This window comes from Aethalodelphis obliquidens, unplaced genomic scaffold (genome assembly GCF_003676395.1).
Source record: "Aethalodelphis obliquidens isolate GAN/ISIS:26980383/991018 unplaced genomic scaffold, ASM367639v1 scaffold11, whole genome shotgun sequence".
Taxonomy (NCBI): Eukaryota; Metazoa; Chordata; class Mammalia; order Artiodactyla; family Delphinidae; genus Aethalodelphis; species Aethalodelphis obliquidens.
In genome coordinates this window covers 45,269,880-45,284,522 of record NW_020837955.1, presented here as the reverse complement: position 1 = coordinate 45,284,522, position 14,643 = coordinate 45,269,880, and the positions used below count along the sequence as shown (strand labels likewise).

The window sequence follows — 14,643 nt, the reverse complement described above, 5'->3', positions numbered from 1 at the left end:
ACCAGAGACACAGCTGACATCTGTGCTGAGTCAGGTAACAGTGGCTGAATCCCCAGAGGAGTATTTCCCAGAGCTTTTGTACAGACCTGACACACTTTTCAGTTTGTGTTGTTCATGTTTCCTCCATTACGTCAAGTCTAGTCAATTGACAAAACAAGGAATCAAACCCTGAGTTCAGCATTTGCTGATTTCCACGGTGTGAAGACTCCCGCGTGGCCAGCTCCAAGCTGCCACGGTGGTGCCAGTGAGCTGGGCAGGGGGAGAGATGGGCCCTTCCTCTAGGGCTCCTGCCCAGGAGCACAGGCAACAGTCAACTAGAGCAAATTCTGAGGAAATTCTTAGTTCTGAGTATTTATCAACCTTTAAAAAAATTAAGCTTCTTACTTGGAGGTAACTGTAGATTCACATACAGCTGTAGGAAGTAATCCAGTGGGACCCCGTGTGCCTTCCACCCAGCTCCCCACCGCACTGACGTCTTACAAGGCTGTAGCGTGGTATCACAACCTGCTCCCTGGCGTGGACGCCGGGAGATGCAGGACATTTCCGTCACCAGGATCCGGCCTGTCCCCTCCCAACTTAGTCGCCGGCAACTGCTCATCTGTTCTCCACTTCTTAATTTCATCATTTCATATAAATGGAGTCCTACGATATGCGGCCTTTCGGGGCTCCTTTCTCTCTCAGCCCCATCAACTGGTGGTCGCCTCGTCAACGCTCCGTTCCCCTCACCGCTGCTGCCGCTCTGCGGTGTGGACGCGCCACCCGCTGAAAGACATCTGAGTTGTTTCCAGGCTGTAGCTACTGCAAATAAAATTGCCACAAACATTCGTGTCCAGGACTTTGTGTGAACATAAGTTTCATTTCTCCAGGAAAAATGTCTTATGAGTGCAATTTCTGGGTTGTATGGTCGTTGCATGTTTAGTTTTGTAGGAAACCAGCAAAGTGTCTCCCTAAGGGCTGCACCATCTTGCACCCCCCTCGGCAGTGTCACTCCACACCCTCGCTAGCATCTGGTACTGTCAGTGTTTTGGACTTTAGCCTTTCTAGTAAGTGTGTAGTGGTGGCTCATGGTTTCAAGTTGCGTTTCCCAAATGCCGTGTGAAATAGAATACCTTCACGTGCTCACTTGCCATCTGATACCTTCTCTGGTGAGGTGTCTGTTCAGATCTTTTGCCCACTTTTTAATTGGGTTATTTGTTTTCTTCCTGTGCACTTCTGAGAGCTTTTGGCATATTTGGGATACAAGTCCTTTATCAGATACGTGTTTTGCAAATAGTTCTCCCATCTGTGGCTTGTCTTCTCATTCTCTTAACTGTGTCTTTTACAGAGCACAGCATTAAAATCAAGCATTTAATTGGAATGAAATCTAACATCGAGTGTTTCTTGCATAGATCATGCTTTTGGTGTGGTATCTGAAGACTCACTGCCTAGATTTTCTCCTGTTATTTTCTAGAAGTTTTATAGCTTTGAATTTCCTTTTAGGCCTATGTTCCATTTTGAGTTAACTTTTATGAAAGTGCACCAAGGTCTCTGTAAAGGTTTTTTTGGCCTGTGGATGTCCCGTTGTTACAGCACCACTTGTTGAGCAGACCGTCCTTTCTCCTCTGCCAAAGCCCAGTTGATTGTATTTGTGTGGGTTTATTTCTGGGCTACTTTGTTCCATTTATTTTTTGTCTTTTCTTTTGCTGAAACCACACCTGATTACTGTGGCTTACAGTAAGTTTTAGAGCTGGGTAGTGTCAGTCCTCTGACTTTGCTCTTCTCCTTCAATATTGTGTTGGCTATGCTGGGTCTTTTGCCTCTACATAAAAACCTAAGAATCAGTTCGTTGATATCAACAAAATAACTTGCTGGGATTTTCACTGAAATTGCATTGAATCTATAGATCAAATTGGGAAGAACTGACATCTTAATAATATTGAGTCTTCCAATCCATGAACATGGACTATCTCTCCATTTATTTAGATCATTTTCGGTTTCTTTCATCAGAATTTTACAGTTTTCCTCATATGAATCTTAATACACATTTTCCTAAATTTTATACATAAGTAATTTTTTTGGTGCTAACGTAAATGTTATTTTAAAAAAATAATTAATTAATTAATCATTTTTTAAATGGCTGTGTCTGGTCTTAGTTGTGGCACGCGGGATCTTTCATTTCTGTGCGTGGGCTTCTTGCTAGTTGTGGTGTGCTGTTTTTTTCTCTCTAGTTGTGGTGCACAGGCTCCAGGGCACGTGGGCTCTGTAGTTTGTAGCACACAGTCTCTAGTTGAGGTGTGCGAGCTTAGTAGTTGTGGCGCGCAGGATTAGTTGCCCCGGGGTATGTGGGATCTTAGTTCCCCGACCAGGGATCGAACTTGTGTCCCCTGCATTGGAAGGCGGATTCTTAACCACTGCGCCACCAGGGAAGCCCTGGTATTGTATTTTTAATTTCAAATTCCAATTGTTCATTGCTGGTAAACAGGAAAGCAATTGATATTTGTATTTTAATCTTCTACCTGCAATCTTGTTACAACTGCTTATTAGTTCCAGGAGATTTCTGTTGATTCTTTGGGATTTCCTACTTAGGCAATCATGTCACCTGTAAACAAAGACAGTCTTATTTCTTCCTTCTCAATCTACATCCATTTTCTTTTCTTTTCTTGTCTTATTGCATTAGCTAGAACTTCCAGTACGATGTTGAATAGGAGTGATGAGAGGAGACATTCTTGCCTTTTTCCCAATCTTAGGGGGAAAGCATCTAGTTTCTCACCATTACTTATGCTACCTGTTGGCTTTTTTGTAGATATTCTTTATCAAGTTGAGGAAATTTCCCTCTATTCCTAGTTTGCTGAGAGTTTTTATTATGAGTGGGTGCTAAATTTTGTCAAAAGCTTAGCATCTATTGTTATGATTTTTCTTCTTTCATCCATGTGATGTATTACATTGACTCTCAACTGTTGAGTCAGCCATCCATACATGGAATAAATGCCACTTGGCCAGTTTTAAATTTTGATGAAGTTCAATTTATCCATTTTTCTTTTTGTGGAAAACTTTATGGATAGTGCTTTTGGTGTCAAGTCTAAAAGCTCTTTGCCTAGCCCTCCATTCCAAAGATTTTCTTTGATATATTTTTTTCAGCAGCCTTTTGTAGTCTTTAGCACATAAATTCTGTACCTGCTTTGTTAGATTCACATCTAAGTATTTCATTTTTGGGGGAGTGATTGTACATGTACTGTGTTTTTAATTTTGGTGTCCACATGTTCATTTCTAGTATACAGAAATACAATTGATTTTTGAATGTTTATCTTATATCCTGTGACCTTTCAAAACTCAATTCTAAGTTCTGGGAGGCTTTTTTCGAGATTCTTTGGAATGGCTTGGAATTTTCTATGTCGACAGTTATGTCATCTGCAAACAGTATTATTTCTTCCTTCCTGGCCTTTATGCTTTTTACCTGCTTTTCTTGCCTTATTGTAGTGGCTAGAACTTCCAGTACAATGTTGAATAGGGTGGTGAGAGTGGGCATCCTTGCTTTGTTCTTGATCTTAGGGGGAAAGCATTTAGTCTTTCCACTAAGTATGATGTTAACTGTACAATTTTTTTGGTAGATGATCTTTATTAAGTTGAAGAAGTTTCTTCGATTTCTATTTTTCTGAGTTTTTTTTTTTTTTAATAGATGGGTGTTAAATTTTGTCAAATGCTTTTTCTGCGTCAGTTAATGTGATCATGGGATTTTTCTTCTTTAGCTGGTTAATATGTTGGACTACACTGATTGGTTTTCAAATACTGAACCAGCCTTATGTCCCTGGAATAACCCCCACTTGTTTATGGTGTATAATTGTTTTTATATCTTAGTGAATTCTATTTGCATATATTTTGTTAAGGATTTTTGCCTTTATATTCATGAGGGATATTGACCTATATACATATTTTTTGTACTACCTTTGTCTGGTTTTGGTATCAGGGTAATATTAGGCTTCATCAAATGGATTGGGAAATGTTCACTTCTGTTTTCTGGAAAAGACTGTGTAGAATTGGTATTAATTTTTCTTTAAACATTTGGTATACCACCCTAGTGAAATCGTCTTGGCCTAGAGATTTATTTTTGAGAGTTTAAAAATTACAAATTCAGGACTTCCCTGGTGACGCAGTGGTTGAGAGTCCGCCTGCCAATGCAGGGGACGCGGGTTCGTGCCCTGGTCCGGGAAGATCCCACATGCCGCTGAGCGGCTGGGCCCGTGAGCCATGGCCGCTGAGCCTGCGCGTCCGGAGCCTGTGCTCCGCGATGGGAGAGGCCACAACAGTGAGAGGCCCATGTACCGCAAAAAAAAAAAATTACAAATTCAATCTCCTCAACAGTTATGGAGCTATTCAAAGGCCTGTTTCATCTTGGGTGAGTTGTAGTTTATATTTTTAAAGATTTGGTCCATTTCATCTGTCATTGAATTTTATGTGTGGGGAGCTGTCTGTGGTATTCCATCACCCTTTTGATGTCTGCAGGGTCCATTTCATCTAAGTCATTGGTTTCATCTGTGGGGAGTTGTCTGTGGTGTTCCATCACCCTTTTGGTGTCTGCAGGGTCTGCAGGGATGTCCATCACCCTTTTGGTGTCTACAGGGTCTGCAGCGATGTCCATCACCCTTTTGGTGTCTGCAGGGTCTGCAGGGATGTCCATCACCCTTTTGGTGTCTGCAGGGTCTGCAGGGGAGTTGTCTGTGGTATTCCATCACCCTTTTGGTGTCTGCAGGGTCTGCAGGAATGTCCATCACACTTTTGGTGTCTGCAGGGTCTGCAGGGGAGTTGTCTGTGGTATTCCGTCACCCTTTTGATGTCTGCAGGGTCTGCAGGGATGTCCATCACCCTTTTGGCGTCTGCAGGGTCTGCAGGGATGTCCCCTGAGTCATTCCTGACATTGGCAATTTGTGTCTTCCTTCTCTTTTTGCTTTGTCAGTTTTGCTAGAAGTTTGTTAATATTATTCGTCTCTTCCAGGAGCCAGCCCTTCATTTCACTGGTTTTCTCTACTGTTTTTCTGTTTTCATTTCACTGAGTCCTGCTCTCAGCTTCACTGTTTCCTTCTTTCTGCTTTGGGTCTATTTCACTCTTCTTTTGAGGTGGGTGCTTAGATTACTGAGTTGAGACTTTACCTCTTTTTTAGTTTTCAGCATACGAGTCCCGTACATGCTTTGTTAGACTTACATCTAAGTATTTCATTTTTAGCGATTTTCTTTGTTTTTGAGGGGAGGTTGCCTCGTTACCACTGGGTGATGGTGAAAGTCCCAACGCTTCCTGAGGCCTCCTCTGACTTACACTCCCACCCCGGGAGGGGCACGTCTCACTGATGGGCAGGGGTCCTTGTCACAGGCTGGATGCTCAGCCTTTTCCGACAGCACCTAGCCTGGGCGGGCCACCCTCCCTTTGTCCTACTGCTCCAGCTCCAGCATGCGGGCTTCCACTGGGCTTCTGCTGTGTCCGCTGGTGTTTCCCAGATGTGCTTCCTCATCCTCCACGTGTGAGGCAGGAAGGACACCCGGCACTCTTAGGACTGTCGCTCCCCGGGGCCCAGGGCCCTGGCCTTTCTGTCCTCACGCGCCAGCTTTCAGAACGGCGTGCTTTGTTGGGGGGCAGGGAACTTACGTCTCCCCCACGTTCCCGAAAGCAGAAGTTCTACCTTGGTTCTGAATATAATTTACTTGATTTTAAGTCTGTACAATTGAGTTTTTAATAACGGCTGTGTTTGACAAGCATCTGGCAAACATCCCTGAAAGTTCAGCTGTGGGGTCTTGTGAGCACTGCCCGGAGCTGAAGTCCAGGCTCAGATGACACCCCGTCACCCTCCGGGAGGCCCCTGCAGAGCTGGGCTCTGGATGCGGGGGCTGCGTTGGGGGGGTCGCCTTGACCCTGCTGAGTCCTGATGCTGGGCCCATCCTCTCCCCACCCCTCCCCCTCTCAGGCTCTCTGGACGGGGGCGTGGGCACCACGGAGCGGGGCAGGGGCCACGGGAAGGGGTGGGGGGGCCCAGGTACCTTCTCAGTCGTCAGCTTTTGCTCTGCGACCTCGGGAGCCAGAAAGAACGAGTTGTAAGCACCTGAGACAGAAAACCCCAAACCCACTGAGCTTGCCTTCAGCCTCGGCTGTCGGAACCAGAGCGCAGCCCCCCGGGGGGGCCCACTTACGCACCGCTGGCGGGAGGTGGCCCGAAAAGCACGGTTCCATCCTCGGCCACCAGCACGGAGTCCAGACACAGGTAGGCTGCAAGGGAAGGCGAGGGTCAGGGCGGCTGTAGACTCACTGGGGGGCCTGATCCCCCTCAGGGCCGGCAGAGGCACGGTCGTGGGGCAGCCCCCTCTCTCAGCCACCCCACGGGCTCCCAAGCCACCCAGGGAGTGCGGGGACGCTGGGGCCCTCGCTGGACACAGCACAGGGGCCAAGTGCTGGCTCCCCTTCCCAGAAGCCTGGGCGACAGGCCATGGAAGGGCCATCTGAGCCAGCCCTGGGGCACAGGAGCTGCGGGAAGAGGAGGGGGACAGAGGGACGTGACCCACCCGCCGAGCGCGGCCCTGGGAGGGGTCCCAGGGGAGGCTGGGTGCCGGCGCTTCGTACCCACAGGCCTGAGGCTCACAGGACCCGAGGGAGGCCAGAGAGCAGCGCCCCTGCCCTGCTAGGACCACCGTGGGGCCGGAGGCTGGTCCCTCTGCCTGGTAGGGCTGAGCTTCAGGGGTCACAAACGAGTCTAACGTCCGAGGACCACCCCCCACCCCCCCGCCCCAGCCAACCTTCGTCTCCTTGGGTACAGCGTCGCCCCTGCTGAGAGGGTGTGGCCCAGGGCCACCGCACAGCTTCCGCCCCTCCTCAGCAGGAGGAGGCCCACGTTTGAAGCTGCCCTCTGACCCCCTTGGTCCTGAGACCAGAGTAGATACCCCCAGGCCACCCCCGGCTCACAGGGTGGACACTGCCACCCAGCCCCAGGCTGTCCACACAGCCCACACGGGCGACAGAGGCCACGTGTGGCCCTGGGTCCTGGCCCGGACATGCTGGGGGTCGGTGGGCTGGACGAGGACCCATGGGAGGGCGTCACCTGGGTGCTGGCCGTGCGTCCGCAGGGTGCTGAGGCATGCGTGGGACAGAGCCCAGAGCTCGTACTCCTTGAAGGGCCGGCCCAGCTTAGACAGGAGGTCCTGCAGGGAGACGCCCTGAGGGGGGCGGGGGGAGGAGCCACATTCAGCGTGTGGGCACCTCAGAGGGACGCATGGAGGAAGACGGCAGGGCAGGGACCACCTCAAACACGTGGGGTTTGCCCCACACAGTGCACTCCTGGCATGACGGGCTGGGAGAGTCCCCACGTCAGCACAACAGGTGCTGGGGGTGCACGTGGAGAAACCAGCACCTGTGCACGGCAGGTGGGATCGTAAAACGGTGCAACGATGTGGAAGACAGCAGAGGCTCCTCAAAGAATCAGACGTAGAATTACCATCTGACCCAGCAATTCCACTTAAAAGCAGGGTCTTGAAGACGTATTTGCACACCCATGTTCAAATCAGCATGATTCACGAGAGCTAACATGTGGAAGCAACCCAAACACCATTGGTGGATGGATGGATAAGCATCACGTGGTCCGTCCATAAGATGGGTACTATTGAGCCTTAAAAAGGAAGGGAATTCTGACACAGCTACAACATAGACGAAGCCTGAGGACACTGTGGTCCGTGAGGTAAGATAGTCAAAAAGGGACAAACATTATGATTTCTCTTCTATCAAAGACTGAGAGCAGTCACACCCGTAGAGACAGAAAGTAGATGAGCGGTTATCAGGGCCGGGGCAGGGATGGTGGGTAAGTGTTTAATGCGGACATAGTTTCAGTCTGGGATGATGACAAAGTTCCAGGGATGGATGACGGTCATGATTGCACAACAGTGTGAATGTACCTAATGCCACTGTCCCGTACACTTGAAATGGTTAAGATGGTAAATTTTATGTTATGGGTTCCCCTTCCCTCGTACTGCCCCCCCCACAGATTAAAGTCCCAGAGTCAGAAGAATGAGTTCAGCTGGAAGGGAGTTCTCTGCTTTGCGGCCACGGGAAGAGCTGGGAGTACAACCGCCCGCTTGGACACATAAGTGCATGTTCAGAGGAAGGTTCCAGAGGCAGTGTCTTTACCCCTCCTGGACCCCCCTCTGTGCCCAGGGTGTAGCTGCCTCGGTCCTGAGACTTCACTGCCTGCCTCATCCAGCCTGTGCCTGGCCAGGGGCCCAGGTTCTGGGGCACAGGGCCCCCCAAGCCTCCTGCTACATGTGGGGTTGGAGCAGCCAGCTTTGCACCCAGGACGTGCTCTCCAGAGGAGATCTGGGTCCCCGACTCTGGACCAGCCCCGACACCTGACGGGTTGTGACCTGTGTGGGGGCCGAGGTCTGGTGGGCCCTGATCCCTTGAGCCTTCGGGGCAGGGAAGCCTGGTGGTTAAGACCATGGCTGGGCTCCCAATCAGCTCTGCCCTTCAGCGACCACCCACCCTCCTCATGGTGGCCCCCAGCCTCAGTTTACCCATCCAGGAGGTGGGCTGTCTGTGAGGCTGGCAGGCATTTGAAGGTGAGCAGAGCCCTGGGCTCAGGCCTGAGGTTTTCACTTCGGTGCCTGGGCGCTCTGGGTACATGAGTGTGGTCGGGTGGGTGGACATGGGGAGGCCAGTGGAGATGGTTTGGGCTGAGCAGACAGCACGTGGGCATCGAGCATGTGTCAACGCACTGGGGTCTCCAGGATGGCTTTCATTTTAAAGTAACCATATTTTTCAAGTAAATTACCCTCAGGTGCTTATCAGGATATGAATAAAAATGTAACTCAGAGTCTGCCCTCCCCTTTGACCTCTGGGTCAGCAAAGCATGGTGGGAATGAAGCTGGTGGAGCCAGCACTGCTGCACAGACACACGTGTGTTCGGGCCACCGAACCCCAGGTGACTTCGTCCCGAGATGCTCACAGGCACCCACCTTAGGGGAGCGACTTACTTCGTACTCAAGAGCCCGCGCCTGCGGAAGGAGCGCGTGCGCGGTGCGTGTGCACGCAGGCCCCTCCCGGGCCACGCGGGCCACGGTCACCCACCTGCTCCAGGGCTGCTCCGCCCGGCTCCCCGGCTCTGTCCGCAGTCCCGTCATCAGGCTCGGGAGTCCCTGGGTCTCTGCCCGCATCGCGAGGGCCCTTGGAACCGGGCAGGGGGCTTTCCTCCGCGGGGCCCCGGCCATGCGCTCCCCTGTCCCCAACGCGCCGGAGCTCGGCGTCTCGCTCCGGCCACAGACTGGATTCGGGCTGTGCCTGGGAGCTGGTAAGGCCATTTTTCCCCTCCGGAAAGGGCTTCCTGGGGTCTGGAGGGAAGAATTCTGGTGCCGGCGGCTGGGTTTTCGTGCTGGTCAGCGACAGGCGGAGGGCGCCGGCCTCGGGGCTGCAGGGCGGGAGCCGGGGCAGCGTCTGCACCTTCCTCAGGCGGCTCCTCTCCAGGAAGCCTCTGTCCGGGTCCCCCAGGGGCCGCTGGGCGTCCAGGAGGAGGCAGGCCAGCCCCTCGGGGACCAGCCCCTCCTGGCCCGGGCTTTCTCCGTTTTTCACAGGGGCTGACAGCAGAGCCTTGGAGGGCGGGGTCCCCGGGTGCTCCAGGCTTTCTCCGGCGGGGCTCAGGGGCTGGCCCTCCAGGGCAGGCAGGGCCGCTGGGTCCGCGGAGCGGTCCCCTGGCTGCCTCTTGGGCCCCACACTTTTTGGAGCCAGTCTCTCCCTCCAGGTGATCTCACTGACATCTGGGCAAAAGCAAGACGTGATTACAGCCGAGGGCCACGGCCAGGATCGACCTCCCCCTGCAATCCCCACGCTCACGGCCACCAAGGCACCCACTCCTGCAGGACCCCTGGACCCCCACCCATCACAGAGAGCACAGGGCCTCCCAGGCCCCCACCCCTTCCCTCAGGACTGGCCCAGAAACGTCCTCATCTGCTTCCTTAATCACACCATCTTGGCTAAGTACTGAGTCTCCGAAGGCTCTCGGTCCCCCCCGCCACCCAATCCAGGATGAGCTTCCCGAAGGGGTTTCCTGAGGCCTGTCTAATTAGCTCATCCAAAAAGCACATGGTTTTGCTATTACGGTTACACAGTGATGCTCCCCAAAGGAATAAATTAAACCTGGCAGCAGCCCCAGCTCGTCCTGACGTACAATCCTCCACACGCGTGTCTGTGTGAGCCCCTCTAGAGACACGCGCCCTCCCCTCCCAGTGGCCTGCAGCCCCCTCGACGGAGCCTCTGCTCTCAGCGTTAACGCCCTCCCTGATGTTAGAGCCGCCAGCGGGCCTGGTGCTGCAGTGTCACAAATGCCAGCGTGGTGGGAAATGCCGCTCGCTTGGCTGAGGGAGGGGCCCTGCCGCCCCCAGAGGCTCCACACCTCCCCTCAGGACCCTCCAGGCTCCCTGCTGCGAGCACAGTGCAGAGCAGACGTTGGCATTTGTTCAAAATGCCACCCAAGGTTATGCCTTGTGAGCCGTGAAAATCCCAGACGCTTCAGCAACAGCTTGTGTGGCCACCAGGCTGGCGGTGCTGTGTCCGTGTCCCCAACGCCCACAGGAGAGGACAGAGGCGACCGGTCCTGAGGGCAGTCACTTCCCATATGACCTGCCTCTCACCTCCAATTGTGGGTCAGAGCGTGTAAGTGTGTGCACGTTTGCAGATGTGTTTGTGCGTGTGGGAAACTGGGGGTGTGTGCTGCGTGTGCACGGGGGTGTGCTCGCTGTGTGTTAATAGTCTAAATAGGTGTGTCCGAGTTTGCACATGCTTGTATGTTTCCATGTGTGCTGTGGGAGCACACGTGATCTGTCTGCATCCGTGTGCATGTCAGCGTGGGTGGCTTACACGGCGAACACGCTGGTGTGACGTGTGTGTACGTGATCGTGTTAATGCTTGTGCACACCCATGTGTGCATGTGTGAGGGCGTGCACATGCCTGGGCGTGTGTGCAGGCTCGTCCACCTGTGTGCTTACCTTGAAACGCCCCGAAGGACTCGATGGAGAGCACCCTCCTCCCGGCAGCCGAGAGGCTCTGGCACAGGTGGCAGGAGGACGTGAGCTGCATCTTCTCCTCGCACAGTGCGATGATGCTCTGTGACCGGAGCCAGCGCTCAGCCCCGCCCCAGCCCCCGTCCCCCCTCGCCGCTCCGCTCGAGGCGCCGGGATCACGAAGCGGGGCGTCCTGAGCTACATGATCCCCGTGGGACAGAATCCGCTTCGTGAAACCAGCGGATTCTGTCCTGCCCGTGATGGTTATAATGCATGCCGTTCATCGCAAAAATGCAGAGTAAAGAGGTAAGGAGCCCGGGTGATGGGCGGGTGGGGGCCCGCGTGTGCGCACTGGCTGTGCGTGCGCGCTGGCTGGGGGCGCGCGGGGCGCAGGGCCGTGCCTGGGGGAAGCGGGGGCTGCCTTCGCGCCTACCTGCAGGTCGGGCCGGTCCCGGGGGTCCTCGGCCTGCATCTGGCCCAGCAGCGCTTCCAGCTCCCGGCTCAGCCTGGGCTGGGGCTCGGGCTCCGTCACATAGTCGAGGGCTGCCTTCAGCGTGGCCCCCAGAGAGTAGATGTGGGCCTGCGGCAGCACCAGAGAACCCACTGGGCGTGGGGCAGGGCCTCGCAGCCTCCCGGGCAGCACCTGTCCCCAGGCAGCCGCTGCTCCTCTGGGCCAGGAGCACCTGCGCTTTACAGGGCCGCCTCCCCTGCCCCCAGCGCGGCGACTCTCCTGGCCCCGGGCCACCCCCATGCTCCCGGGCCTGGGGTCTGTGCCGGCCCCGCGCCACCACCCCAGCCCACCTCCCCGGCACAGGCCCTCGCCTGGCACAGGCCCTGTCTTCAAAGGGCCAGCCTATTCTTTTTCAAGTATATGCTTCAAAAACCGATTTGAGGAGGAGGAAAGGCAGGTTTCTTGCAGTTTGGAAGTCAGGGTTTTCCCCTGTGAGAGAGGGGCTCTTCACCCCATGCCTGCTGGGACAGGCTCACAGGGCAGGCCTCAGCCCTTGGGTCCTGGAGGGGCTGCCGAACCCCCGCGGCCAGGTGTCCTCCAACACCATCTGGCCTTCTCGCCTCATCCCAGGACCGTGCACGTGGGGCTTCATCATCCCCGCTTCACTCACAGGAAGCTGAGACCAGAGAGGTTCAGGAACCTGCCCGGGGCCGCACAGCTGGGCCAGGAGGAGCTGGTGGGGGCCCTGGGCCACGTGACTCCAGAGAGGTGGGTCACACAGCTCAGGAGTAGAGGCCGGGCCCCCAGAGGCCGGCTCTCCCCACCTCCCTGCCCCGGTGCTCTCCCCACCCCAACCAGTGAGTCCCCCACCTCCAGCCCTGGGCCCACTCTGGTCCAGGGTCAACACCTAGCCAGGGCCAGCCTCAGCCTGGCTGAGTGGTGGGGTCCTGTCAGGGACGTCTTGCCCGGCCTCCTCACATGACCCTCAGACCCCACCTTCCTGGTCTGTGGGGAAGTCTGGGACTACCGGCTCCTGCTGTTGTTCTAGGGCTGGGGCTGTCTGGTTTCCACTGGCTGCCTGGCTGAGACGCGCCCTCCTGACCCCCCTCCCTGCCAGCGTCTGTCTCAGGAGCTGGGCACGTGGGGGTCCGCCCCTCGCCACTCAGGGCAGTTCCTGTGTTTTGCTGTTGTGACCAGCGCTGCAGGGGCCGTCCTCACGTGGACGTCTCTGTGCATTCACAGTGTGTTCACGAGGCCTCAGGCCCCACAAGTGGGGCTACAATCTGGGCTACATCCGTTACATCTGCAGTTTTCGGAGCTGCTGAGGAGCTTCCCTTGTGAGTCACCGGCCCAGCCGTGTGCGTGTGTCTGTGCATGTGTGTGTGGGCCAGACCCCCTCCCCCTTCCAGCTCGCGGCCTCTGCAGCTTCCCCAAGCTCAGTGTCTCGGGCTAACCTGCGTTTCTGTGACCGTGAATGAGACCAAGCATCTGTTCATCTCTATTCATTGTTTAAAATTTTCCTCTTTATGCCCATTCGTGGACTTTGCTAATTTGTCCGCTGAGCTGTTGCCTGTTTTGAGTGCACTCCTGGCACACGAAGGGGCTGATCCCTGGTCTGTGTGTCACACGTATATTCTGTCACTTATGTTTCAACTTTTTCATGTGTCTTTTGACATTCAAAACTTCTAATGTTTAATTTGTGAAACTGGGTAATTTTTTTATTGCCTTCTTAAGAGGACCTTCCCTAGCCCACGACAATGAAAACAGCTTACTTCTGCCCTTTCCAATACTTCTGTAATTTGAAAGCATCTAGCTCTAACCCCTGTGGGTTGTACCTGTGAGCTGGCACGCTGCAGGGATCTGGTTTGGGCTCCTTCCTGATGGAGAGCCACCTCCATCTCCCACACTGTTAAAGAAGAGCCCACCCTCTGTCCACCCTGAACCCTCGTCCTGCTGCCCTCAGCTCCCCGGGGCTCCAGGCTCTGGCTGGCCTCCCCTCCTCTTACTCTGTGTCTCTCCCTCTGTCCAGACTGTGCTACTGTGCTATTTTAATTATGGTAGCTTCAGAATGCATTTTCTTTCTTTCTTTCTTTCTTTCTTTTTGTTTTGCTGAACCGTGTGGCTTGTGGGACCTTAGTTCCCCAACTTGGGATCGGAGTGAAAGCGCCAAGTCCTAACCACTGGACTGCCAGGGAATTCCCCAGAGTGCATTTTCATACCTGGTGGACAAATGGCCCTCCATTTCTTTCCCAAAAATGTTTGATTATTTTCACATTTGTCAGGTTTAAAATATATATATATAGGTTCCCCCATTCCCATTAAAAAAAAAAAAACCGAAAGGTTAGAATTTTATTGTAACAGCACTGACGTGGCAGAAGGACCATTGGGAAGGACCAACGTCGTACAAGATGAAATACTTGGATGTCAGCAAGATGGCTGTCCCTAGATTGTATCCCCCTCAACAACAATTTGGCATCCATCTGCGGACAAAATTTCCTTTGTGGGAGCTGTGGGATCCAGCAACATATGCCAAGGGACCTGGCAGGAGTCTTGCCCAGCTGTGTGTCAGATGAGAGACAGACAAACCTCTGTCCTGGTTGTGGACCCTTCAGCTAGACTAACTAGGGAAAAAAAGAGAGGACTCAAATAAATAAAATCAGAAATGAGGGACGAGTCATTGCACCTGATACCACAGAAACACAAAGGATCATAAGAGACCACTATTTATATGCCAACAACTTGGATAGCCTAGAAAAAAACAGATAAATTCCTAGAAACCTACAACCTACCAAAACTGAATCACGAAGAAATAGATAATCTGAACAAACTATTACTAGTAAGGAGATCGAATCAGTAATCAAAAACCTCCCAACAAAGAAAAGCCCAGGACTAGATGATTTCACTGGTGAATTCTACTAACATTTATTTAAAGAATTAATACCAATCCTTCCTAAATTCTTCCAAAAATTGAAGAAGAGGGAACACTCCCAAACTCATTTTATGAGGCCAGCATTACCCTGACATCAAAGCCAGATAAGAACAGTACAAGAAAACTATAGACCAATATCCCTGATGAATATAGATGTGAAAATCCTCAACAAAGTATTAGCAAACTAAATTCAAAAGTAATTAAAAGGATCATATACCATGGTCAAGGGGGATTTGTCCCTAAGATGAAAAATGGGTCAATATACACA

At 53.0% G+C, this 14,643-nt stretch overlaps 1 protein-coding gene across 1 annotated transcript in view; it reads right to left on the bottom strand.

Annotated features, from left to right (window-relative positions):
- Positions 1–14,643, bottom strand: part of KNDC1 (kinase non-catalytic C-lobe domain containing 1) — a 59,670-nt gene that overhangs the window by 27,164 nt on the left and 17,863 nt on the right. The window contains exons 4-9 of the mRNA XM_027111782.1: positions 11,429–11,575; positions 10,981–11,098; positions 9,071–9,753; positions 7,056–7,170; positions 6,158–6,229; positions 6,004–6,065 (exon numbers count right to left, since the gene is read on the bottom strand). Of these exons, the coding sequence (XP_026967583.1) occupies positions 6,004–6,065; positions 6,158–6,229; positions 7,056–7,170; positions 9,071–9,753; positions 10,981–11,098; positions 11,429–11,575 (1,197 nt within the window). The remainder of the gene's footprint in view (positions 1–6,003; positions 6,066–6,157; positions 6,230–7,055; positions 7,171–9,070; positions 9,754–10,980; positions 11,099–11,428; positions 11,576–14,643) is intronic.